Here is a 26053-nt window from a genome sequence, read left to right on the forward strand (position 1 = left end):
GCTCCGTGGCATGTGGGATCTTCCCGGCCCAGGACTTGAACCTGTGTTTCCTGCATTGGCAGGCGGATTCTTAACCACTGCACCACCAGGGAAGTCGCATACTGCCTGATTTGAATCCTGCCGTGCCAGCTGTGAGCTGTGTGCCTCTGAGCAAGTTACTCAACTCACCTCAGTTTATCTTTAATATCTGCCTGTGTAGGTTTGTTGTGAGAAGTAGATGTAGTTAAAATAGTGCCTGCCAAATGCAATGAATAACAGTATTATCATTAGTCCTAGTGAGGGAGGACTTTCCTTTCTTTCCTCTTATCTTCTGGGTCCCTCCTTCATTCTTCATCATCTTCAACAATCACTTCTTCAGTGAAGCTTTCCCTCACTTGGCCAGGTTCCCCAATTTCTGGCCCTCCATAGAACTATGTTCCTCTCCTTATAAGCCCTTTATAGACTTGTAGTTTTACTTTTCCTGGATTTAGATGTGTATTCCCCATCAAGATTGGATTGAAATTGTTTGAATAGGTCACAGAGTCATGTGGTTCAAAACTTAAAACTATATAAAAAGGTGCATTGATGAGTCTCACTTTTCCCCTGTTCTCAGTTTGTTTTCCCTTGACCTTCTGGCTCCCACAGGTAAGTTTTATTGTGTCTCCCTCCAGTGTGTGTGTGTGTGTTTTTGGCAGTACAAGCAAGTAGATACTACTTTTTGTCCCTTTTTTCAAAAAGCAGCACATATATACATTCTCTTGCACCTTTGCTGTATTTAATTTTCACTGAGCAGCATAGAACCTTGACGAAGAGAATACTGTATCTTGCAAGCCAAATTCAGTTATTCATTTAATAGTCCGTTATTGAAAACTTCTGTTCAACTTTTTGTTCTGAGCACAGTGGATACAAAAATATTACAGAGTTTCTGTCTGAGGAACTCATAGTACATTTTGGAGGGCAGTCAAATTAGCATATTATGATGGTCTAGAAAGATAAATGATCCTCAGTCATCCCTTGTATAGACATGTTTTCTCTATTGGATACCTTTTTATACTTCCTATCGTTAGCACCACGATACAGCTGCAATTTTATATTTAATAATAACTGTATTATTGTTTTTGAGACTGACCTGGAAGGTGTCCAAGAATGCTATCCGAAGAAGTGACATCTAAGATGACTCATGAAAGAACAGCCATAGTAACTAATATTCTCTCATTGTTTCTTGTGTGCCAAAGACTTCAATGGAGGGAAAGTATTTGCAAATTCCTGGTAGCATATGAGACCACAGGGCATTGGGAAGTGGAAGGCAGGGTGTAATGGAAGATGATAATGGAGAATCCGTTTGATGTTTGCTTGTATAGAGTCTTAAAAGAATTCTCTTGAGATCTTGCTTTAGTCTGTAATCAGTATACTAATTCAGAGCTTCATGGAGGGTATGGTAATAAACATGGTGTGGTACGGAAAAAAAGGAGGTGGCTGGAGAGACACCTTCTTAGAAGGGACCAGTGCGGTGGCAAATTCAGTAGTAATTCAGATAAATGGACTAAAGCAATGAGGGCAAGTACAGGGAGTGATTCAGAAGTTATTTCTGAGACAGCATAACAGGAATTGGTGGCCAGTGTGACAACGACATATAAGTTTTGTTTTGGCTTCGTCCTCTGACCTTTTCACAGCAACCTCCAGTAACCTACAATCCAGGTAACATCTCTATTCTTAATTTATTGTGTAATAGTGACTGCTAGATGAGAAACAGAATAAGGGAAAATTCAGTCTGGAAGGGAGAAGGACTTCCATTTTAGAGTTGTGTAGTTTGAGGAGCTGTGAGACTGGAGCAGGCAGTATGTTTTGATGCTGTGTTAATAAAATCTTTTGAGTTTAGTGGGTACTTAGTGAAGAGTCCATCTCCAAGCCCAAACCCCAAATATAATCGAAATTGTAAGTTTTACTTAATCCATTCAAAAATTTGAAATGCATATATTTATTAATGTTTGCCATGTGAGGATCATATTATAAATACTGTTCATCCTTTTGAAGTCACTTAAAAAATACTGGTAATTCTATAATTGGCTTTTTAATGGCTATAAACCGTTCTGTTGAAGGAATGTGTTTAATTTACCAAACTATTCACCTGCTGATTGTACATTCAAGTTATTCCTAGTTTTTAAAAAATTTACCAAAATTTCCGTGGTTAATATAAAGTTTTTAACAAAGATTCTTAGCATTGGAATTTCTACATCGAGAATGAAAAATTTAAATTATATAGATAATTCTAATAAATTGCTCTCTAGAAAGAATATATAGATAATATCCTCTACTACTCCTTTGCCTGCATAAAATAGTGGCTAATATTTCTTAAGTGTGTTTATTTTATTTGGGAATGATGCCAAACAATATAACAGCACAGCTCACCATTTAATTACTCTGAAATGCCCTTCGTTTTTTAAGGAAACATTTGCATACATTTGAAGCCTCATCCCTCACCCTTCCCTACCAGAGGCAGCCACATTCCCAGGCCCCTATGGGCATCGGTGTTCACAGAGCCCCGCTCTCAGCATCGGCCCCGCCCCTTCAACAGGTCTCAGACCAGCCGTACTCATTCCCATCCCCGCTTTAACTGTTTCCCAACTTTCACCAGCACTCGAAGTTTCCGTGTTTTGTCCATGACCTGACCGCCGCCTTTACAACGTGTCTCAACTCCTACAAACTTCGTTGACAGTCCCAAGTTTCCTCCTAACACTAGCTCCTCGGGTCTCTGCCGAACGGAACTGCACTTCCTGTAAGATGGCCGCCCCCTTGGTGCTCCTCCGTCGTGGCTCACGGGCGCCGCCATCTCTCTCGTTTTGCCCAAAAGACAAAATAGAATCCAGCTCGCGCCGCCACGGCCTTGGATAGGGCCCAGCCTCTCAAAAATTATTCAGCCTAGTGCTTCTGACCGACAACGAGGAGGGAAAGGGAAGGAGGTGTCCAAAAGTGATTTCAATTCTTCCCTCTCTGAGCCGTAGCCTCCATCATGACAGTTTCCTCCCCGATCGCTGAGATGGGCGTGGCCACGTTACGTCATAGAGCTGGTCGTGGGGCCCGAACTCCATCCAACACGCCGAAAGGCTCTGAGGTCGGGCAGGGCCGGAGGCGTCCCTAGCGACAGCCAGCGAGGGGATTTGGGCGCCACAGCGGAGGAGTGGGAATCATTTTGGAAGTGAATTCAGTCTTCAGCAGCTGGCGGGAACCTTGAGAATCTCAGCAGCAGGTGGGTCGGGGTCTGCACGTGGGTCCGGAGTGAGGGGCCTGTGAGGCCAGTGAAAGGCCTTCTGGGGGTGTCTTTAGGTTCAGTCACTGGGGAGGCTTCGCTTCAGTAATAGGCCTTTTGGCGGTCAGTGTTATTAAATGTATGAAGAGAGAAACGACCGAGGCTCTGACTGAGAATTTTTGTCGATGTGGGTATTTTGAAACCCAGCCCTCCTAAAATTTGAGTTCCCCCGCAGACTTTATATTTAACCTCTCTATCCCAAACTTTATTCTTTTTCTTGTCTCACCCTTGTTCCCCTCAGGATTGAGGAGTATCAAAGAAAGGGGGAGATTGCAACTGAGCAGGACCCTGAAGTACCTCTTGGGTACAAAAGCCCTTCTGTGTCACCCCATTTCTAGTTTGTAGAAAAAGGCTTTGGTCTCTTGGGGTATCCCTGAGTTCCAAAGATCAGACTAATTAGGGAAGTGAGGGAATATAGAAACAGGAAAAAGCAGACAAGAAACAATAGTTCACAGAGTCCTAGTTCCTCCTCAAAGGATGTGCATAACGATCTGATGCATACCTTTAAGTTGTTCTGCAGAAACTAAGACACCTTCCAGGGTGGAGGATGGTGACTACTTGCTGAGCATAAGCATGTAGACCTCAGACTGGTTGGAACCAGAAAGTTGATTAAGGTTCCTGAAACACTCTGTTACCTCACCAACAACCAATCGGAAGAAAGTCATCCCTCACCTGCATCCTTCACCACAGATGTTGCCTTTAAAAACCCTCCCCTGAGGGCTTCCCTGGTGGCACAGTGGTTGAGAGTCCGCCTGCCGACGGAGGGGACACGAGTTCATGCCCCGGTCTGGGAAGATCCCACATGCCGCGGTGTGGTTGGGCCCGTGAGCCATGGCTGCTGAGCCTGCGCTCCGCAGCGGGAGAGGCCGCAACAGTGAGAGGCCCGCGTACCGCAAAAAAAAAAAACCCTTCCCTGAAAGCTATCAGGGAGTTGAGTCTCCTTGCTGGGCCCTGTAGTAAACGCTGGACTTTCCTTCACACCAATGCGGTGCCAGTAAATTGGCTTTGCCGACCCAAGTTTGGTTTGGTAGCAACTTCTGCTCGTGAAGCTCAGTGATTAAGACCTGGAGTGGTAGGTGTAGATCAGTGAATTCGATGTCTCATGCAGGTCTGTGATTCATTGTGGGGCTCATACGTGGAGAAGCCTGGGATGGGGGACGGGTGCTAATGAATGGGGATTTCTGGTTCAGATTTCGGGTTTAACTTGGAGTCATTTTTTTTGTTGTTGTTTTGTGGGGGAGGCTAGTGTATGTGGAGGGGCATGAGGCTGGCGCTTTGGAGACCCAGGGTCCCTGGAGAGTAGGTAGGTTGAGGTTCAGATGGCGATTCCGGGGCACAGACTTGATGATAGATTCATTCAGCTGATCCAAATCCAGTTCGCTCCTTCAAGTCCATACCTTCATCAAGACGCTAATTAAAAACTCTCTTGTCGGGCTTCCCTGGTGGCGCGGTGGTTGAGAGTCCGCCTGCCGATGCAGGGGACGCAGGTTTGTGCCCTGGTCCGGGAAGATCCCACATGCCGCGGAGCGGCTGGGCCCGTGAGCCATGGCCGCTGAACCTGCGCGTCCGGAGCCTGTGCTCCGCAACGGGAGAGGCCACAACAGTGAGAGGCCTGCGTACCGCAAAAAAAAAAAAAAAACTCTTTTGTCTTGCCACATAAACACTCTTGTCATTGTCTTCCCAAACAAAAATGTAGTTAGATATGATCTAGTGATGTGTTATAAAAGATACGTTTTATTATTCTTGCCTCCAACTTTACTCCACAGTTTTCTTGGATATTTCCTTTCAGGTTCATGCTACACAAGTGAAAACATCTCTGTTACCCGAAACGCTGATCTCCAGTGCAAACCATTGTGTATGTTTAATATTTTTTTGTTACCTTTGCATTTGGAATGACCTGTATAACAGATATAATTTGGTTTTATCACTTCATTTCTAATTATAAACACTTCCATAGTATAAAAGGATTACAGATTTTCTTAATGGCTGCAGTAGTGTCACATCAGGTGGGTGAACCAGTGACGAGGTTACTAGAGTCCCATTAAATGTACGTATACATTAATTTGGATAGGCTTGACATATATCTATACTTTTCTGCAACATGTTATGATTCTATGCTTATCCAGGTTCTCTCACCCACCCACAGGATTTGTTGCCATTTACTACTGAATAATTCAGGGTGTTCATTTATATTGCCTTTTTAGTTTGAAGGTTTTTCTTGGGTTTTTTTCCTGGATGTGCAGGGTTTTGTGTAAGGTCGGATCTTAACAAACGGCACCGCGAAACAGAGGAAAGCTTCAAGTGAGCTTTATTAGGGAGCGCTCCCGAGCGAGGGTTGGGCAAGATTTTATAGGGGAAGAAGGGAAAGGGGTGTGGTGAATCTGGGAGGGTGCAGGGTATTCCTTATTTGGTGGTCTTTTCGGGTATCCTGGGGGACGGTTAGTCCCGCCCCACGAAAGTGAGAAGGCTGGGCTGGGTTCAAAGTCCCCAGGTCAGTTCCTGGAACTAGGTGGTCCGGAATGTCTCCAGGGCACTTTCTGGAACTGGGTGGTCCGGAGAATTTCGGTCTGATGCAACCTGTGAATCTGATTGTGTTCCCCTGCCTCGGGCCAGTTGGCCTTACATTTTGTTTCTATTTTGATTAATGTGTTGAATTTCTAGTTACTGTTGATTTCTAGTTGTGTTGCATTGTGGTCAAGGAATAAGCCTCTTTGATATTGACTTGTGAAACTTATGAAAATTTCTTTCTATGGCCTACTTTGCTCTGTAAAGCTTTATTTTTTTTATATTTACACATAGGTGTATTTCTGGAAAGGCAGGTGGCCCTTCTAGGGCAACACGAGTGATTCCATAAAGTGAATGGGTGCAATGCCAAGAAATCATCAGCAGGGACATGAGGGCTCATGGACAAGGAGTCATGAAATTGGGATGTGGCCAAGATGTTGCATTCATGTTCTCCTCCCCCATGAAGTTTTATAGCTATAGTTTTATAGTCCTAGATAGTCCTATAAATAGTTTTATACCGTTTTTCTTGTGCAGATCTCTAGTCCTGGTGCCTAAAGTGATTCTAGGCTGGAGACCGATGGGGACTGCATGTACTCAGGGGTCAAAGAACAGTTGCAGTAGGGGCAGGGCGGTGTCGGTGGGTTTGGGGGTTTAGAAAAGCTACCGGGAAATTATCTTAGAAAAATTTGTGGCCAGAAGGAGTGACAACAAAAACTCACAGTAATCCCACTGAATCAATGACCTTATAATGTGAGTCTTTCTGACTCCTTGTCTCTGATTTGCTGCTTTGGAGTGAGTATTGGAACTTGCTCCTTTTCCATTTCTCTGTTTGTGGAAGAAGGTTGCTGTCTGTGTGTATGCATTGAGTGTTCTAAGAGCTGTTTCAGAAGTCCAGTTTATGCATTGTGCTTATGTGCTACCTTCTGGTGTGATATGAAACTGTCTGAAAAGTAGTAAACTTTGCAGGCAGTTCTACAGAGAACTAAACTTTTGGAGGTTGTCTGGTTAAGAAGGTACAATGGTTAAGGTGATGAGCTTTGGAGAGAAAAGGCCTGGGCTTGAATTCTAGCCCTGCCTCTTAGAAAGTATGTGACTCTGGACAAGATACTTTATCTCTAGGTTTTAAGCCTTGACGTCCTTCGTTCTAGTGATTTGATACTTCTAGATTGGTGGTGAGGATTAAATAAGAAAGTGCTTAGGATTTGCTTAACACATTACTCTTTATAATGTTTGCTCTGCCTTGAGGTCTAGATGTTGTGGTTTTTTATTTTTTATTTTTATTTATTTTATTTTATTTTATTTATTTATTTTTTTGTGGTACGCGGGCCTCTCACTGTTGTGGCATCTCCCGTTGCGGAGCACAGGCTCCGGACACACAGGCTCAGCGGCCATGGCTTACGGGCCTAGCCACTCCGCGGCATGTGGGATCTTCCCAGACCGGGGCACGAACCCGTGTCCCCTGCATCGGCAGGCGGACTCTCAATCACTGCGCCACCAGGGAAGCTCTATGTTGTGGTTTTTTAAACAAAAGAAAACTCTTAAGTATTGGGATTTGATGTTAGAGGACGCCTATATTAGTTTTTTTTTTAATATATATAAATTTATTTATTTATTTTTGGCTGCGATGGGTCTTTGTTGCTGCGTGAGGGCTTTCTCTAGTTGCGGTGAGTGAGGGCTACTCTTTGTTGCGGTGCGCGAGCTTCTCATTGCATTGGCTCTTCTTGTTGTGGAGCACGGGCTCTAGTCATGTGGGCTCAATAGTTGTAGCTCATGGGCTGTAGAGCACAGGCTCAGTAGTTGTGGCGCATGGGCTTAGTTGCTCCATGGCATGTGGGATCTTTCCAGACCAGGGCTTGAACCCATGTCCCCTGTGTTGGCAGGCGGATTCTTAACCACTGCGCCACCAGGGAAGCCCCCATATTACTTTTCTGTTAGTTCTGTGATAAAGTAACATAAATTAGTGGCTTAAACAACACAAGTCTATTATCTTACAGTTCTATAGGTTAGAAGTTCAACATGGATCTTACAGGGCTAAAATCAAGCTCTCAGCAGGAGTGTGTTATTTTCTAGAGGCTCTAGGGGGAGAATCTATTCGTCTTTTCCAGCTTCTAGAGGCTGCCCACACTCCTTGGCTCCTGTTTCCCTGTCCCCCGATCTCCAAAGCCAACAATGGTGTGTAGAGTTCTTGTCACATCACATCTCTCTCTGGTCTCTTCTGCTTTCTTCCATGTATAAGGATCCTTGTGATTATGTTGGGCCTACCTGAATAATCCAGGAAATCTATTTTTAGGTCATCTGATTAGCAACTGTAATTTCATTAGCAGCCTTAATTCCCCTTTGCCTTGTGATGTAACATATTCACAGCTTCCAGGGATTAGAACGTGGATATCTTTGTGAGGGCCATGATTCCGCCTACTGCAGCACCTTTACTGCAGGACACCACCGCAATAAATAAATAAATTTATATAAAAAAAAACTAATATAGGCATCCTCTAACATCAAATCCCAACCAACAAGGTGTATGGCTGAGGGGAATGCACAAATTAAAGTGAATTTGCTTTTGAGTCCTTAGAATCAAGTGAAGTAAGGAGAAGGAAGTTCCAGAACCAGGAAAGCGTCACTTCTGGGGATGCCATTAATTTGAGATGTGAGAGCTGTGACCAGAATTTGCGTGACAATCTAGAAAAGTAAAAAAAGAAGAATCCCAGTTCCAGTCATTTTCTAAGAACAGAAGAAAATGCCCAAGGCCCAGGTGAGTTTTACATCTTTATTTATTCCCTCCTTTTCTGTTGTATTTGTAGAGGCTTATAAAAATTGACTTGATTAATTGGAGAAGCGACACATTGATAAGAGCCTGAATCTGAAGACAAATAAATATCAACCATAATGTTGATGTCACGGTAAACTAGGAATGGTGGGGATGCAGGTCAGAGATTCTGCTCAGAATATTAATGAAAAACTGTAAGACCTGAGGGGTTATTTATGTTGAGCTACCAGATTATCTCCAATAATTTTGGTAGCCAGTGCCAGCAAGAGAAACACAAAACATTACACAATTCGTGCTTTTGTACAGAGAAAGTAGATCATTTCCTCAGAAAAGTAAGTATTTCCTGGTACTGAAGTTTTAATAAATTTCTTGATGACTTTTCCTGCAGGGTGCAGTGGCCTCAACGGCAGCCTTCTGGTATATGCAAGAAGAGGTTCCCATTTCTCTGTTTCACGTGTGTGTGTGTTTTTACACTTTGTTATGGGGGCATAACATACATATAGTAAAGTGAATTTTTACACAGTTGTATACCTGTGGTTGTTTCTTATAGGGTTCCTTCAATACCCTTCTGGTATTCTGGCTTTCTTCAGCTATAAAAACCTAGATTTATCTAGACAAATGCATGGTTTAAATGGCCTCTCAAGCCATTTTTGCTGAATTGGATTCCGGGTACAGACCTACCAGCAGAGTTTAAAATCACATTCTCTGCTAAAGACTTGGGATGTAGGGATCCATGATGTTGTCTTTGTCACTGCATCCCAGCCTTAGAAATGTAGTATTCTTCCCGAATTATTCGTTGTCAGTTTTTAATCTACCTCCTTGTATTAGTTTCCTGTGGGTGCCATAATACATTACCACAAAGTAGGAGGCTAGAACGACAGAAGTGTATGTCCTCACAGTTCTGGAGCCCAGAAGTCTGAAATCAGGTTGTCAGTGAGGCTGTGCTCCCTCCAGAGCTCCTGTCCCTTGCCTCGTCCAGCTTTTGGTGGCTGTCTGCATTCTGTGGCTTGTGGCCTTATCGTTCCAATCTCTGTCTCTGTCTTCACGTTACCTCCCCCTCTTCTGGGACTATCTTCTCATTTTAAGATCCTTAATTACTATATCTGCAAAGACCCTTTATCCAGACAAGGTTAAATTTACAGGTTGGGGATTAGGAAGTGGACATATCTTTTAGGAGGCCACCATCCAACCTGCTACCTTCCACTTTTATCATCTTTTGTTGTTATCAAATGAGTCATATACAAATCATTTGTTTGTGAAATATACAGAAACAATATGGAAATAAATAGAGCAAAAGAAGAAAGTGGCCCTGTCAAACCCTTCTCTACTCATCACTTAGGAGAGAAATAATTCTGTTTTTATTAACACTTATATGCACGTAGATATACATACATTATGTACACTTAGGTGCATATACACATATTTTTTGTGAAAATATTTTTGCATTACTGAGATCATAATAAACACATTACTTGCTTTATTCCTATAGCAACCTGTCCTGGAGAACGTTCCATTCAAGTATTTATGTATCTATTTCATTGCATTTAGGTTTGCATGATATTTCCTAGCATGTATATGCCTTAATTTATGTACTCTGTTTATATAAAGGTACTTTTTTTTTTTTTGGCCCGCCGTGCAGCATGTGGGATCTTCATTCCCTGCAGTGGAAGCATGGAGTCTTAACCACTGGATTGCCAGGGAAGTCCCTAAAAGTACATTTTAGCCATAAAATTTCTTCACAATACACACTCTGAATATGTGTGAAATTTTTTTTAGGTTAGATTCCTAAAAGGGAAATCTATGAGTCAAATGGTACCTGGACTTAAATTTTTCATGGTTGCTACAAAATTGCCCTTTTTTAAAGTCTTCAGCACTTCCTCTCAGAGTTTATGAAAGTCTCTATTTTTCCCACATTCTTGCTATTATTTAATATTGTATCCGTTTTTAAATCTTACAAATCTGAAATATAAAAGCTATATCATTTTTTGAAGGTTGTAGAGCCTAGTGTTTAGTTTTTTTTAATTAATTAATTTTATTTTGTTATTTTATTTTATTTATTTATTGTTTCTGGCTGTGTTGGGTCTTCATTGCTGCACGTGGGCTTTTCTCTGGTTGCGGCGAGCGGGGGCTACTCTTCGTTGTGGTTCGTGTGCTTCTCATTGCGGTGGCTTCTCATTGTGGAGTACGGGCTCTAGGCGCGTGGGCTTCACTAGTTGTGGCACGTGGGCTCAGTAGTTGTGACTTGTGGGCTCTAGAGCACAGGCTCAGTAGTTGTGGTGCATGGGCTTAACTGCTTCATGGCAATGTGGGATCTTCCCGGACCAGGGCTTGAACCCGTGTCCCCTGCACTGGCGGGCAGATTCTTAATGACTGCGCCACCACGTGAAGCCCCTAGTGTTTAGTTTAAGAGCACAAATTCTGTGGTCAGATTCACTCATTCATATCTTGCCTTGGTCTATAATTACCTGCTCGATCTTATTCTGTTTATTTAACCTATCTGCAGTCCTTTCTTCATCTGAAAAATGGGAATTGTAATAGAATTTACATAAAAGGATTATTCTGAAGGTTAAATAGGTTAATATATATCAGAGTGTTTCAGCCTCAGCACTATTGACTTTTTTGGTGGAACAACAAATTCTTTGTTGAGGGGAAACCAAAGATGATAGAATATTTAGCAGTTTCCCTGGTCAGTACCCATTGGGTGTCAGTAGCACCCTCCCACCCCCAAGTTGTGATAACCTAAAATGTCATATGTCTGCTGTTGTAAAATAATTGTTGGCCAGTTGAGAACCACTAATCTATGTATATATGTATATAGATATGTAGGACATATCTTAGAACATTGCCTGTTATTTAATAAGTGCTATCAGGGCTTCCCTGGTGGCGCAGTGGTTGAGAGTCCGCCTGCCCATACAGGGGACACGGGTTCGTGCCCCGGTCCGGGAAGATCCCACATGCCACAGAGCGGCTGGGCCCGTGAGCCATGGCCGCTGAGCCTGCGCGTCCGGAGCCTGTGCTCCTCAACGGGAGAGGCCACAACAGTGAGAGGCCCGCGGACCGCAAAAAAAAAAAAAAGGTGCTATCAGAACTAGTTTTACTATTATTTTTACTTGCATTATTATCAGTGACTTTGAACATATTTTAATGTATTTATTAACTGTTTGTATTCTGTGAATTGCCTAATCAAATCCTTTGTGCTGATTTTGTTTTTTCTGATCTCTAAAAAAAAAATAGGTTTCAGGGATATTAATCTTTATCTGTTTTTTGCAAGACATTTTCTAGTTGGTATTGTTAGTGTGCTAGTTCGTGTGAGTAGTAAGCTACTCCTTTCTACATATTGATCTATCACAGTCTATCTTCAAGTAATATTATACCACTTCATTCATGGTATAAGAACCTTAAAAGAGTGTGCTTCCATTTCTTCTCTACCAGCCTTTGTGCTATTGTTGTCCTATATTTTACTTTGTATTTTAGAAATCCCACAATACATTATTATCATTGCTTTAAACCATCAGTTATCTTCTAAAAGTATATAAAAATATAAGATTTTATATTACTCATAGGTTTTTCATTTCTGCAGCCCTTCATTCATTTGGGTAGATCTAGATTTCTATCTGAAGGACATCCTTTAACATTTTTGCTAGTACATGTGTGCCGCTGCTGACTTGCTTTAGCTTTTGCATACCTGAAGAAGGTTTCATTTTGCCTTCTTCTTTTTTTTTTTTTTTTGCGGTACGCGGGCCTCTCACTGCTGTGGCCTCTCCCGTTGCGGAGCACAGGCTCCGGACGCGCAGGCCCAGCGGCCATGGCTCACGGGCCCAGCCGCTCCGCGGCATGTGGGATCCTCCCAGACCAGGGCACGAACCCACGTCCCCTGCATCGGCAGGCAGACTCTCAACCACTGTGCCACGACGGGAGCCCCTCTCTGGCTGTTTTAAAATGTTTCTCTTTAGGTCTTTTTTCTGTTTCATGATGAATAGTTTCTATTCCTGTGTCTTCAAGTTCACTAATCTTTTTCTTCTGCAGTGTCTAGTCTGCTATTGATCACATCCAACGAGTATATTGTTCATCTCAGACATTTCTAGAGTTGGAATTGGGTCTATTTGATATCTTCCATATTACTCCATATCACGTTCATGCTTTCCTCTACCTTTTTAAACATATGTATGTATAATATGTATTTTACTATTCTTATCTACTAATTTTATTATGTATGTCATTTCTGGTTTTGTTTCTGTTGATGATCTTTTCTCTTTGTATGAGTCATATTTTCTGTCTTTGCATATCTGGTAATTTTGATTGAGTACCAGGCATTATAAATTTTTCATTGTTGAGTGATAGACTTTTATTCCTTTAAATATTTTTCAGTTTTATTCTGGGATACAGTATAATTTACTATACCTATGTTTTTCAATGAGAGGGAGGCTTTGGGTACTATTAACATTTTGAGCTTGACAGTTCTTCCTGTGTAGGACTGTCATATGCTTTACAGGATATATAGCACCCTTGGTCCCTGACCATTAAATACAGTAGGCATCTGGTCAGTGTGACAATCTGAAATATTCTCACAAATTTTCATATGCCTCTTTGGTTTTTAAAAAATTAATTAATTAATTAATTTTGGCTGCATTGGGTCTATGTTGCTGCGTGAGGGCTTTCTCTAGTTGCGGCAAGCGGGAACTACTCTTTGTTGTGGTGCACGGGCTTCTCATTGTGGTGGCTTCTCTTGTTGTGGAGCATGGGCTCTAGGTGTGCGGGGTTCAGTAGTTGTGGCTTGTGGGCTTAGTTGCTCTGCAGCATGTGAGACCTTCCCCAACCAGGGCTCATACCTGTGTCCCCTGCATTGGCAGGCAGATTCTTAACCAGGGAAGTCCCGTATCTGTCTTTGATATGATATCTAAAGTTGGAACAAGACAAGGATGTCCAGTGACACCACACTCTTTGGAAATATTAGTCAAGGAAAGAGATAAAAGAGATATAAATTTGGAGAAGCGGATTTAAAATTTTCCATACAGATAATTTGGCTGCATACTTGGAAAAATCTGAGAATCACTACAAGCTTATTAGAAACAATAGGAGAAATCCATATATAATATTAAGATATACTAATAAGTATAACATTCTTTTTTTTCATAGAAATAAGTTTTACTTTTAATTTTCTGAAGTAAAAAAACTGTTAACAAGATTTAGTTGATAACCTAGTTACCTCATACAGCTTTTTTTTTTTCCTTTAAAATACTCAAATGCTCTTGCATTGCATTCTTTAGAAAACAGACCAGAAGATACTTGCATTTAACAAGTTCTGTGAAGAACATTCAACCACATCCATGTTTTTCATGATACTGGAAATACTGTTATATGATATGTCAATTTAACCTATCTCTTAGAAGAAAAACTAAGACAATTGAAGTAACTAGTTTTCTAATCTTTAGTTCTGTTTCCACAAATAAAACCTATCACTTTTCACAATGAGAAAGCAAAAAATAATATACAAACCAAAAGAGCTAACCTGAAATCATTTATCCCCTTTATCAAGATAATAGGTTAAGTGTAGGAGATCAACAAAACAAGAATAGTTACTGTTTTTTTTAACCATTTAACTAACTCTGGCTCAAAGTTAATAAATAACAGCAATGTACAACCCATAAATGTATATAAATTCCATATCATATTTTCCCTATTTTGTAAGGAAAGAAAATAGTTTTAATGTGTAAGAATAGTAAAACATATTACTAAAAGGCAATTTTGCCATTGTCACTGCTCAAGAAGTACCACAGTAACCTTCTAGCAAACAGCTGCTGCCCATTCCCCAAAACGTGAGATTAGGTGATTCTAAGTAAGCATGAGGAAAAAAATTACAACATTTTTTGTCCCCATTCATACTGCTCTCCCAGCCCCAGAAATTCAGATTAAATGGATTTTGCAGAGCATTTCTACCTAGTCTAACAACTTAATGTAAACAAAAAGCAACATTCATTTTTAAGTAAAAATCATAACACTGTTTTTGAAACTGAAAATGGGATTCTCATCATATAAGAGAATAAGCTAAACAGCAAATTCTTGTGTAGAGACAGTTATTTACCATAATCAATTCAAGTGTAACTTGAAGTTCTCAAATTATTTATTTTCAACTCAGGTAAAGACAATTAGGCCACTGCAGTCAGTTCCTCGTATGTGTCCGTTGATTCAACTTTCAGGTCCAATTCTCCTAAATCTCTGTCTACAGCTGTCACAGTTTTCTTCTTACACTTCTTAGGCGCCGCATCATTAGCACAGATTTTTCTCATTTTAATGTTTGGCAGTTTCTTCAGATCAAAATCCCATTCCCTGCATTTAAAATGTCTGGAATCTCGGGCTTCCCTGGTGGCACAGTGGTTGAGAGTCCGCCTGCCGATGCAGGGGACGCGGGTTCCTGCCCCAGTCCAGGAAGATCCCACATGCCACGGAGCGTCTGGGCCCGTGAGCCATGGCCGCTGAGCCTGCGCGTCCGGAGCCTGTGCTCCGCAATGGGAGAGGCCACAATAGTGAGAGGCCCGCGTACCGCAAATAAATAAATAACTAATAAAATAAGATGTCTGGAATCTCAAGGCTGCAGCCCCCGTACTGCTGCCGCTTTCGCTCCATGGTCTGCTTGATGACCCCCTCGGGAGCAGTGCTGCCTGCCCTGCCTGGCCTTGATGCTGCTGTGTAACTCAATCTGCTCCAGCTCACTGCTGAACTGATTTAAATACCTTTCAGTTAATTCACAAGCGTCTCTCTTTGAATATTCTATGTTTTGGGGATCAAGATAATTTTGAAACCGCTGCAGTTTTTCACAAATAAGGCTGAGATGCAATGCCTTTTCATTCTTCAGTTTTTCCTTTTTTTCTAGTTTGTGGGCCTCTCTCGTAATTTGAGCTGATTTTCTACTATATGGATGGATGACTTTTTTTTTCTTGTCCTACACTTTTTCCCTTTGGTGCTTTAGGCATGGCGACGTCCTTGCGACCTGGGACCTCCAGACCTCCAACTCCACGCTGTGGGACCTCAGGGTCTGCGGCAGCAGCAGCTCACAAGGCAACTCCCAGTATAACATTCTTGATTGAAAGTTATTTCACTTGGCACTTTGAAAATACTATTTCATTCCTTTTCAGGCTTCCATCACTACTGTTGAGAACTTAGAGGCTATAAATCATATTTGTTCTTTTGTTAGGTATATGTCATTTCCCTTTGGATATTTTTGAATTTTCCCTTTGAGTTTTGGTGTTCTGCAGTTTTACTTCCATGTGTCTAGGAGTGGATCTCTTTTTCCTGATCCTGCTTGAAATTGTGGGGTTCTCTCATCCTGAGGTTGTGTGTCTTTTACCAGCTCTAAAATAGTCTCTGCCCTTACATCTTTGGTTATTACCTTCCCTCATATTTTCTATTCTTCCCTCAGACTCAGAATAGGTGTAAATTCAACATTCTCACGCTACCCTTCATATCTCTCAACCTCGCTTTTGTATTTTCCATCATTGTCTTTTGCACTTCAGATCTGTTGTCTAGTTCACCATTCTCTCTATGTCGTATCAAATTGGTAGTCAATCTATAAATTGAAATTCCTAATTTCAATTACTGTATTTCTTGTTTTGAGAATTCATCTTTGTTTCTTCAAGTTAGCTCACTCATCTTTGAGACTGTGTTATGCCTTTGCATATATTAAACTTTGTTTATATTCTGTGTCTTACAATAGCATCATCAGGTTTTTCATGTTTAATTCTAGTGCTTATTGTTTCTGTTTAACTTGTGCACAGTGAAGGCTTCTTGAGAGCAAGAATACATGTGTTTGTTTTGATATCACCTGCATGTAGTTCAGTGCATGCACATATGCCCACAGGTAGCAAATCTATCAAGGTTAACAAGAGGTTTTAATGACCGCGTTTCAGAAAACCTTCTGAATTATTGAGGGGGTGGGTGGCTGAATCACAGCAGCAGGATATCTGTATAAGACTTTCCATTCTTCCACACTATATAATGTAAATCACCTATATAGATACAACCTACGCAGTAGAAATGATTAGAGTAGACTTCTATACTTCTCTTCCAAACCATCAAATGATCACCCCAGATTAAAGAAGAATTCATTACTACAGGAATCATTATTATTTGAAGATGTAGCTGTGGAGTTCACCCGGGAGGAGTGGAGGCTACTAGACCCTGCTCAGAAGGACCTGTACCAGAATGTGATGCTAGAAAACTATAGCAACCTGCTGTCCGTGGGTAAGAACTGCTTCCCTGTGCCACTCAGGGTGCCCAATCAGCAGTCTTTCCTTTCTCAGTTGTGCAGTGATTTGGGGGCAGGTATCTGAAGTGTGAATAATGTAAGAGAGATTGTCAAACTTTTTCTGCAAAGGGCCAGATAGTAAACACTGCAGGCTGTTCGGGCTACTTACTGTCTCTGTAATTATATTCTGGTTTTTCTTAAATAACACTTTTATTTTATTTTATTTGTTTTTTCAGCACACACATATTTTTATTTATCAATTATATAAGTATTCTACTAAATTTATTATATGCACTATAAAATATACTTAAAAATAGAAACATCAAAAGGATGAAACATCAGTGAGATAAATATTTTTAAATGGTTTTAATTTTTCAAATTTAATGGTACAAAACACTTTTGCTATCATGTGTTAGAAGTTTGCCCTCACTTTTCGAATACTCTGTTTTGTAAGAGCACCTTATTCTGAATTAATAATGCTTTTAAAGTGTAAAAAAAATGCCTTAGTTACAGCCACGGACCATAGTTTGCTGGCCCCTACATAAGACTTGAATTTTATAAGTGACAGATTCTCAGTCTCCTCTCAGGCCTCAGATAGAGGGAGGAGTATGTTTTCCCTACTCCAAGGGGAAAACTCTTTTCCAAGGTATAGTCACACAATCTATAAAAGGTATCATTTAACAATGTTTAGATCTCACGCCCAAAGATATTTTCCTAAATATTCTGTTATTTTTCGTGAATAGGGTATCAAAGTCCCAAACCAATTCAAATCTTCAGGTTGAAGCAAAGAGACAAACCATGGTTAGAAAAGGAAAATATCCACGGTCAGAACTTTCCAGGTAAGTGAATGAGAAACATCCAGGTAGAAAAGAAGTAAATTCCTAGATTTGTGGAGGCCTCACACCTTTGAAATAGTGTTGAGGTGACTCATCTTCTGGTTTCTAACCTTTTGACAGTATCTAAACAGAGCCTCTGAGTATTACTCTCCTATGTTAATATTCATTGCTTAAGCATTTAGAGGAAAATACTCCTGTGTTCTCACCCCTGGATTTGATACTGATTTATTCATCTAGGATCTTGATTTGTTTTGCTTAGATATTTTTCTTAGGATTCTCAAATTTTTCCCTTCTTCATTGACTGCCATAGTATCACTGCTTGTTCCTTCCTCTTCCCTTGCTTTGAAAATTCAGTCTTCCACGCCTCTGTGCAAAGAGAGAACTTCAAATTCACCATCGTCTTCTGACTACTGAACCTTGGGTAATATTGATTTCCTTCCTAATATTCAGCCCCACCCAGGGTGCTGTGTTCCCATGGTAACCCGGTCTTTTAATGTGCATCTGTCTGTTTCCTTATTCTGACTGGGCAAATATGAGCTAAAGCAAATGTAGCAAAACATTAACTATAGAATCAAAAGAGGTGGATATATGGCTGTTCACTGTGTAATTCTTTCAATTTGTTTGTCTGTTTGAAAATTTTTATAGTAAAATGGTAAGGGAAGAGCTATAAGTATTGTGATTTTCAAAGTGAATTATGCCTCCCACATACACTGAAATAAAGGAATTCACTCAAATAAAAAAACAAAAACAGAAAATTCACAACCTTAGACCCCACCTGAAATCAAGCCATAAACCTCATGCATACTTTGCTGATTTCTCTGTATATTTGCTGGATGACGTATTTATCTTGATTCATCTTAGTTACTCTCAGTTTAATTTCCCGAGTCTAAACAATTCTAGTTATAACCCTACTACCAACTATGGGATATTTAAATCCCTCTGTGATCAAGGGACTGCAAGATACAATGTGATGCTTACATAGAATTTTCTTTCCATTCCCTAAATTCAAAGTCAGCTTCATTTAAACCAGTCTCTACAATGCCCGCTACACGTATGATTGTTTCATTGATTCATTCCCTCAACAAGTATTTTTAATGCCTAATACATGCGGCTATGTAGTGTGCTTTATATTATGTGGCTACAGCAGAGAATAAAAGGGACTAAGTTATTACTCTCACAGAACTTGCATTCTAAGTGGGGGAGGTACACAAGAAATATACAGATTTTTCTGGTGGTAATTAGAACCATGGAGAACAATGTAAGGGGTAGTGAATGTCAAGCAATAGGAGGGCATGATGTTTTATACACAAGGGACAGGGAATGCCTCTCTGCTCTGCTAGGGTGGCTGAGTGGAGTGAGGGATGATCCATGGGTAGGCCTGGGAAAAGTGTACCAGCAGTGGTGGTCCTGAGGCAGAGGTGTACCTGGCGTGTTTGAGGACTGTCCAGGAAGCCTGTGTGGGGAGAGCAGAGCGATCAAGAGTGGAAGTGATACTCATGAGGTGAGAAAGGGGCCCACACGATGCAGGGCACTGCAGGCCATTTTAAGGACTTAGGATTTTTTTTCAGAATGACAGTTATTGAATGGTTTGGGACAGAAGAGTGACAGGATCTGGCTTATGTTTGTGTTTGTTTGTTTGTTTTGGCCACGCCGCACAGCTTGCAGGTTCAGTCCCCCGACCAGGGACTGAACCCAGCCCTGGCAGTGGAAGTGCCGAGTCCTAACCGCTGGACGGCCTGGTAGTTCCCCGTCTGGGAATGTCTGTACAGGCACAGCTCATTTTATTGCGCTTTGCTTTATCGTACTTCGCAGATAGCGTGCTTTTTGCAACTGAAGGTTTGTGGGGAATTCCTTGGTGGTCCAGAGGTTAGGACTTTGCACTTCCACCACAGGGGGCACGGGTTCGATCCCTGGTCGGGGAAGTAAGGTCCCGCAAGCCTCATGGTGAAACCAAACCAAACCAAACCAAACCAAACAAATTGAAGGTTTTTGGCAGCCCCGTGTCAAGCAAGTCTATCAGCACCATTTTTCCCAACAGCGTTTGCTCACTTTGTGTCTGCATCACATTTTCGTAATTCTCTCTATATTTCAAACTTTTATTATATTTGTTATGGTGATTTGTAATCAGTGATCTTGGATGTTACTTTTATGACTTGCTGAAGGCTCAGATGATGGTTAGCATTTTTTAGTGAGAAAGTATTTTTAAATTAAGTGTACACTGTGTACACTATGTACAGTGTTTTAGACACAGTGCTATTGCACACTTAATAGACTACAGTATTGTGTAAACATAACTTTTTTTTTTTTTTTTTTTGCGGTACGCGGGCCCCTCACTGTTGTGGCCTCTCCCGTTGCGGAGCACAGGCTCCGGACGCGCAGGCTCAGCGGCCATGGCTCACGGGCCCAGCCGCTCCGCAGCATGTGGGATCTTCCCAGACCGGGACACGAACCCATGTCCCCTGCATTGGTAGGCGGACTCTCAACCACTGCGCCACCAGGGAAGCCCTAAATATAACTTTTATATGCACTGGGAAACAAAAAAATTCACGTAACTAGCTTTATTGCACTATTTGCTTTATCGTGGTGGTCTGGAACTGAACCTGGAATATCTCCAAGGTATGCCTGTACAGATAATCCCAAATTTGTCCTCTAGCCTAAGTCTTCTCCAAATTCCTCTCTCCAGTTGAGTTCTTCATGTCTGCACCAAGATATCCATCTCAAAATGTTTATGTCAAAATACACACCTGATTTTCCCACATTCAAAACCTGTCTCCCTGATGTTCCTCAACAACTTAGCTGGTACGTCTAGTCATTTAAGCCAAACACCTAGGGAAAACCCTTGATTCCTCCCTTTTACTTACATTGAATTCAACACTGAATGTTGTTTTTTCCTTCTCCTAGATGTACCTTGAGTTCATCCGCTTCTCCACATATACACTATTGTTGCTCCACACCAAGCCACCATTATCTCTTCCCTGGATTACTTCATTAACTTCCTCTCTCCTACACTCCTTCCTCTCCCATCACTATCCATGTAGCAGTTGGCAACCTCTTGGAAATATAAATCAGAACCCCCCACCTTCTCAAAACTTCCAGTGGCTTGCCACTAGTCTTAGCGTCAAATTCAGCTTCTTCCTACCAGATCTACGTGATATGCCTTCTGTCTACCTTTTGAACTTCAACACTTCCTTCTCCCTATATAGCTATTCCACTCAGGGCCTACTGGCTACCTTTCTATTTCTTGACTTGGCCAAAACCTTTCCTGTCTCAGGGCTTTTGCATTGCTATTGTACTTGAATGAAAACTTGCAGTTCTTTACATGAGGTTGCTTATTCTTTATTCCTGGTTTCTTGGCTCAACTTTTATTTTCTCACAGGTGTTTACCTATTTAAAGTTGACCAACTCCCACTGTTCTTTTTCATATGCCAGGAACCAGTTTTCAGTCTGAAGTTGTCTTATTTCTTTGCTTCCATTTTGTTCTCTTTTGCCTAGTGGGATGCATTTGTATTCAAGTGCTAGGACAGTGAATGATACATAGGAGACATTCGATAAGCATTGGGGGAATGAATGGCTATGTCCTCCATCATGCTAGATCAGATGTCTCTCCAGCATACTTTATCTTATGTTAATGAGACACATTTCTACTTCATCCTCTTTGCCCATTTTGTGAGGATCTATTTGGAGAGCAGCAAAAACTTTACTAATTGAGAATTGTCTACCATTGATTCTGAATCAGCTGGGTTTTTTTTTTAAGATGTTATGGCTTTATTTCATTGTGTTTCCTCTCATATTCAAGAAGTAAATTTACACTTGATGGTTTCCTTCATATGACAGAATTGTCACAAAAAGCCAGCCCAAACCGTGGCATTTTAGAAGCAGTTTTATTACCTGATTTAGAAGCAGTTTTACTACCATAACCTAATTATGAAAGAATTAATTTTCTTTCTAGAAGTTGGAGAAATTGGTGATCATATGCAGTGGTCTTTGGAAATCCAAAACAAGCGTAAAAATATGGAAAGAGGCCGTGAACACAGTTCATCGGGAAATGTGTTTCATCTGCGCAGAAATCTTGTTACTTTAAGGCAAAGCCATGATAAGTTTGATGTACTGAACTCTAATTTAGATTTAGTTAACCAGAATAAAAGCTGTGTAGCGAAGAATCCTGACAAGTTTAATAAATATGAGAAATCGTTTCTTCGTACTAAGCATGAAAAACGTTACACTGGAGTTAAATGCAATAAATATGGAAACACCATCTGCACCAATTCGAAACTCAGTATACATCAAACTGAAAAACGAAAGAAACATGAGTGTATTGAATGTGGTAAAACCTTCATCAAAAAGTCTCAACTCACTGTACATCAGAGAACTCATACAGGAGAGAAACCATATAAATGCCTTAAATGTGGTAAAGCCTTCTGTAGGAAAGCAGAGCTCAATATACATATGCAAGTGGAAAGAGGAATAAAACCCCATGCATGTAGTGAGTGTGGGAAAACCTTCTCCAGGAAATCTCAGCTCCTTGTACATCAGAAAACTCATACGGGAGAGAAACCCTATACATGCAGTGAATGTGGAAGAGGCTTCATCCAGAAGGGTAATTTTCTTATACATCAGCGAATTCATACTGGAGAGAAGCCCTATGGATGCAAGGAATGTGGTAAAGCCTTCAGTCATAAGCCATGTCTCGTTGCACATCAGGTATTTCACACTGGAAATCCTCCCTATGTATGCAGTGAATGTGGAAGAGCTTACTTTCAAAAGTCGAGTCTCATTAGACATCAAAGAGGTCATACAGAAGAGAAACGCTATAAATGCAACGTATGTGGGAAAGGCTACTCCACTAAGTCAATACTCAGTAGACATCAGAGAGTTCATACAGGAGAGAAACCCCATGGATGCAGCAATTGTGGGAAAGCCTTCTGCCACAAGTCCTCCCTCACTAAACATAAGAAAACTCATATGAAAGAGAAATATGTGGATTCAGTCAAGATGGAGAATGATTTTCTTGGGAACCACAGCTCATTATGCACCACAGAACCCGTACAGGAAAAAAACTCTGTTGAAACAATGACAGTGCAAGGGCCTTCTGTGGCCATGCAGACATCATTAAATATCAGTGGGTTCCTAGCCCAAGGGAATGTAGTCCTTGTGGGACAGCCTGTTGCCAGATGTGTACCCTCAGGTAATAACAGAGAATTTGTACAGGAGAGAAACCTCATGAATGCAGTAAATGTGGTAGTGCCTTCAGTTACCAATTATGTCTTATTTTATGTCACAGGAAATGTGTAGGGAAGATTTGGTACGTTCAGTGTGGAAAAGCTTGTAGATCAAAGTTTTAGCTTTTTATATAGTTGAAAACTTTCACTGAGAGAATGCTAATGAATGTAGTGATAATGGGAAGATACACCTCATTAAGTATCAATGGCTCTAAGTAGGTTGAATTGTAACGAGCTTGACTTCAAAATCATCAATAAATTCACATCAGAAAAAAATTTTAGGAAGGCAGTTGTATCAAGTCCCTAAGACCACCCTCACATTTGATTATTCTCTAAAAGCAGTCACTAAACTCATAAAAGCTGCTGTACTTACTGTTACAGTTTATGACAGTGAAGAGTTACAAATTAAAATTAACAAATGTAAAAGGTGCATGAGGCAGACTTTAGGAGAAACCAGGTGCATCCACTTGTACTCGCAGTGGAGTTGTATGGACAGTGTTTAATTCTTCCAGCAATGACCTGACAACACATATGGCATAGTGCCAACCAGAGAAACTCACCTGAGCCTTAGTGCCAGGGGGTGGGAGGGGCAGTAAAGGGGTTAGTTATGGAGGCATGGAGAAACCACATGACTGACCTTAACTTCTCAAACTCCAGCCTCCTAAGGATCAAACTGATACACAATGGCCCAGAGCCCCAGGCAAACAAAAGCAGGCGTTCACCAAAAATCATATTGCTAATGTAAACTATATGGCATGGCCGAAACCCCAGGTGTACAAAGATGCTCCTGGCAGGCAGGATATTCCAAGGGCTTAGAGGTTCCTTCTCAGGTGCCAGTCAAGGGTCATTCCTTCCATTGGAACGTGCAGGGTCTGAACACCCCAAACTTGCCGAGTCAGCCCCTAATTTGCACAGCAGTGAATAGGACAAGGTTTTCAGTAACATGGTTCCTCATCATGTGTCGGAAATAAGGAACGGCTATGGATACACCAAATGTGTTGAACCTTTAGCAGAATGGCAGAGATCTCACAAAGGAGATAAGCTGGTGATTGCAATGGAAATTTGGAAACTTGTTGACGTAAGTCTACCGTCGTTTTGCATCAGATTAACACCCTTAATGTGTATTTTTTTTTTTTTTTTTTTTTTGGCTGTACGCGGGCCTCTCACTGTTGTGGCCTCTCCCATTGTGGAGCACAGGCTCCAGACGCGCAGGCTCAGCGGCCATGACTCACGGGCCTAGCCGCTCCGCGGCATGTGGGATCTTCCCGGACCGGGGCACAAACCCGCGTCCCCTGCATCGGCAGGCGGACTCTCAACCACTGTGCCACCAGGGAAGCCCCCTTAATGTGTATTTTGATAGAGAATGTCTTGAACTCTTTCTCATTGCTCGGGAATGACGCCATAACTCATTTGAAGATGGTTTATAGTCCATGTCACATTGTACCTATTATATCTAAATCTTCTATCATCTTTGCCGTATTCTCTTAGAAGCAAGTTCCTAGGCCAGCCCACACTCAAGGGGAGAGTTGAGAATCTTTGAGGGCCTTCTTAGAGCCAGCCTACCAGAATAATGATTTTCAGGGAAAAAGACATTCTTTGCCGAGAGTTGCCATGGTTTCCTGCTTAAACAGCGCTTGAACAGAAGCTGGCGCTCGCCACCCCACCCCCTCAACCTGGCCGTGCAGAGCCAGCCTTCTGCCTCCTCCTCACAGCACCCTTGGACCACTCCCAAGGCGAGTGGGAGTAGTGTGACTGCTGTGACTACCACGTCCCCCTCACAGGTGCCCCAGCACTACCACCAGGACTTGGAGGCCACAAATAACTTCCAGATCCACCGGGAGCCTCTGACATTTACCTGCCCGTGTCTCACTACTTTGATGGCCATGATGTGGCTTTGGAGAACTTTGCCAGTTGTTCTCTTCCCCAGTCTCGTGAGGGGAGGGGACATGCTGAGAAGCTGATGAAGATGCAGAACCTGCTAGGTGGCCGAATCTTTGGTGTATCCTGAAGCCAGAACAGGGTGACTCGGAGAGTGGGCTCAAGGCAAGGCATGTGTGTTCCACTCAGAAAAGGGCACGAATCAGTCACTACTGGAACTGCACAAATTTCCTACTGTGAAAAATGACCCCTGCTCGTGTGACAACCTGAATGAGCAGGTGAAATACATCAGAGAATTGGGTGACCACATAACCCACTTGTGCGTGATGAGGGCCCCCGAATCTGGCACGGCAGAGTGTCTCTGACAGGCTCACCCTGATGATGAGAGCTAAGCGTCAGGCTGGCTTCCCAGCGGCCCTGGGGGTGACTTCCCTGGTTACCATGACAATGCATCCATTTTGGGTTTTCCTTTACCTTTTCTGTAAGTTGTACTGAAGCATCCACTTAAGTTTTTTTTATTTGTACTATTCCTTCCAATTTGTACCCAGATTAAAAAAAAAATGACAGACTCGTAAAGACCCCAGGTTATACTAGCATTCCAGTGCCATTGAGAATACCCAGTCTCATGGTAAGAGGGCCCTTGGTTGATAAGAAAATCTCACAAATGTCACCCTGTTTTTTATGTAGAAGTGATTTAGCTAGAAGTCACTGCTCCTCAGTCATTCACTTGAAGCTTTGTGCTGGCTTGAACAGGACAAATGACTGACTGGTGCAAGGAATTAGGAGCCTGGAGGATGGACCCCCCCCACCCCCGGTCCCCTGCTCCCCCGCCATGGAACTCTTCCTCCAGTCTCTGAGGAGAGAACATGGCTGGCTGATGCTAGAATGCCTGAGGGCGTGGAATGAAGATGATTCTAAGACTGTGGACTAAAACTTAAAACAGCAACCAACTGTTTCCTCTGCAGCAAGAAGAGAAAGCAAACAGGCAAAGGCAAGTCCCATCTCCATTTTCCTTCTGCCTACCCGTTCTCTCTAGTGGCCCATGTTGGCAGAACTTAACGTGAAGCTGGCAAAAGAGAATCTGGTTTGCACTATCACAAAGCAGACAGTGGAAGAGTAGGTTGAGAGGTGAGAGACTAAATAATCAGGTGAGCAACCTACTTCAATTGAGATTAGCTGTGGTGCGTGCCCCTGGCCCCTGCAATTTACAAATCTTACAGTCCACTTATAGACAAGTGCGGATTGAAAATATATTTTTGAATAAAATGATACTTATTTAAACAGTCCTTGAATATTTGCTCTGTATAAGACAACCTGTTA

At 41.8% G+C, this 26053-nt stretch overlaps 1 protein-coding gene and 2 pseudogenes across 5 annotated transcripts; 2 read left to right on the forward strand and 1 right to left on the reverse strand.

Annotated features, from left to right (window-relative positions):
- Nucleotides 1-23999, forward strand: LOC113605697 (zinc finger protein 350-like). 5 transcript variants are annotated; one of them, XM_027079233.1, is made up of 7 exons: nt 1-3226; nt 5076-5141; nt 8357-8543; nt 8947-9012; nt 16670-16796; nt 17544-17639; nt 21586-23999. In XM_027079233.1, the coding sequence occupies exons 3-7, from the start codon at nt 8529-8531 to the stop codon at nt 22926-22928; spliced, it is 1647 nt and encodes a 548-aa protein (XP_026935034.1). In that variant the 5' UTR covers nt 1-3226; nt 5076-5141; nt 8357-8528; the 3' UTR covers nt 22929-23999. The 5 variants fall into 5 exon arrangements, with proteins under 5 accessions (XP_026935034.1, XP_026935033.1, XP_026935032.1 ...); XM_027079232.1 differs by lacking the exon at nt 5076-5141; XM_027079231.1 differs by lacking the exon at nt 5076-5141 and having other exon boundaries at nt 8364-8543.
- LOC113605716 (translation machinery-associated protein 16-like) lies at nt 14330-15853 on the reverse strand (annotated as a pseudogene).
- LOC113606269 (ferritin heavy chain pseudogene) lies at nt 23799-26019 on the forward strand (annotated as a pseudogene).
- The last annotated feature ends 34 nt before the right edge of the window (nt 26020-26053 follow it).

Source organism: Aethalodelphis obliquidens, unplaced genomic scaffold (assembly GCF_003676395.1).
Source record: "Aethalodelphis obliquidens isolate GAN/ISIS:26980383/991018 unplaced genomic scaffold, ASM367639v1 scaffold43, whole genome shotgun sequence".
Taxonomy (NCBI): Eukaryota; Metazoa; Chordata; class Mammalia; order Artiodactyla; family Delphinidae; genus Aethalodelphis; species Aethalodelphis obliquidens.

What these genes read in the sequence shown, in the direction of transcription:
- LOC113605697 (XM_027079233.1), top strand. An exon ending in TTCCCATTTCTCTGTTTCAC is followed by an intron (nt 9,013 to 16,669) that starts GTGTGTGTGTGT and finishes TCATTACTACAG; the next exon opens with GAATCATTATTATTTGAAGA. An exon ending in TAGCAACCTGCTGTCCGTGG is followed by an intron (nt 16,797 to 17,543) that starts GTAAGAACTGCT and finishes TTTCGTGAATAG; the next exon opens with GGTATCAAAGTCCCAAACCA.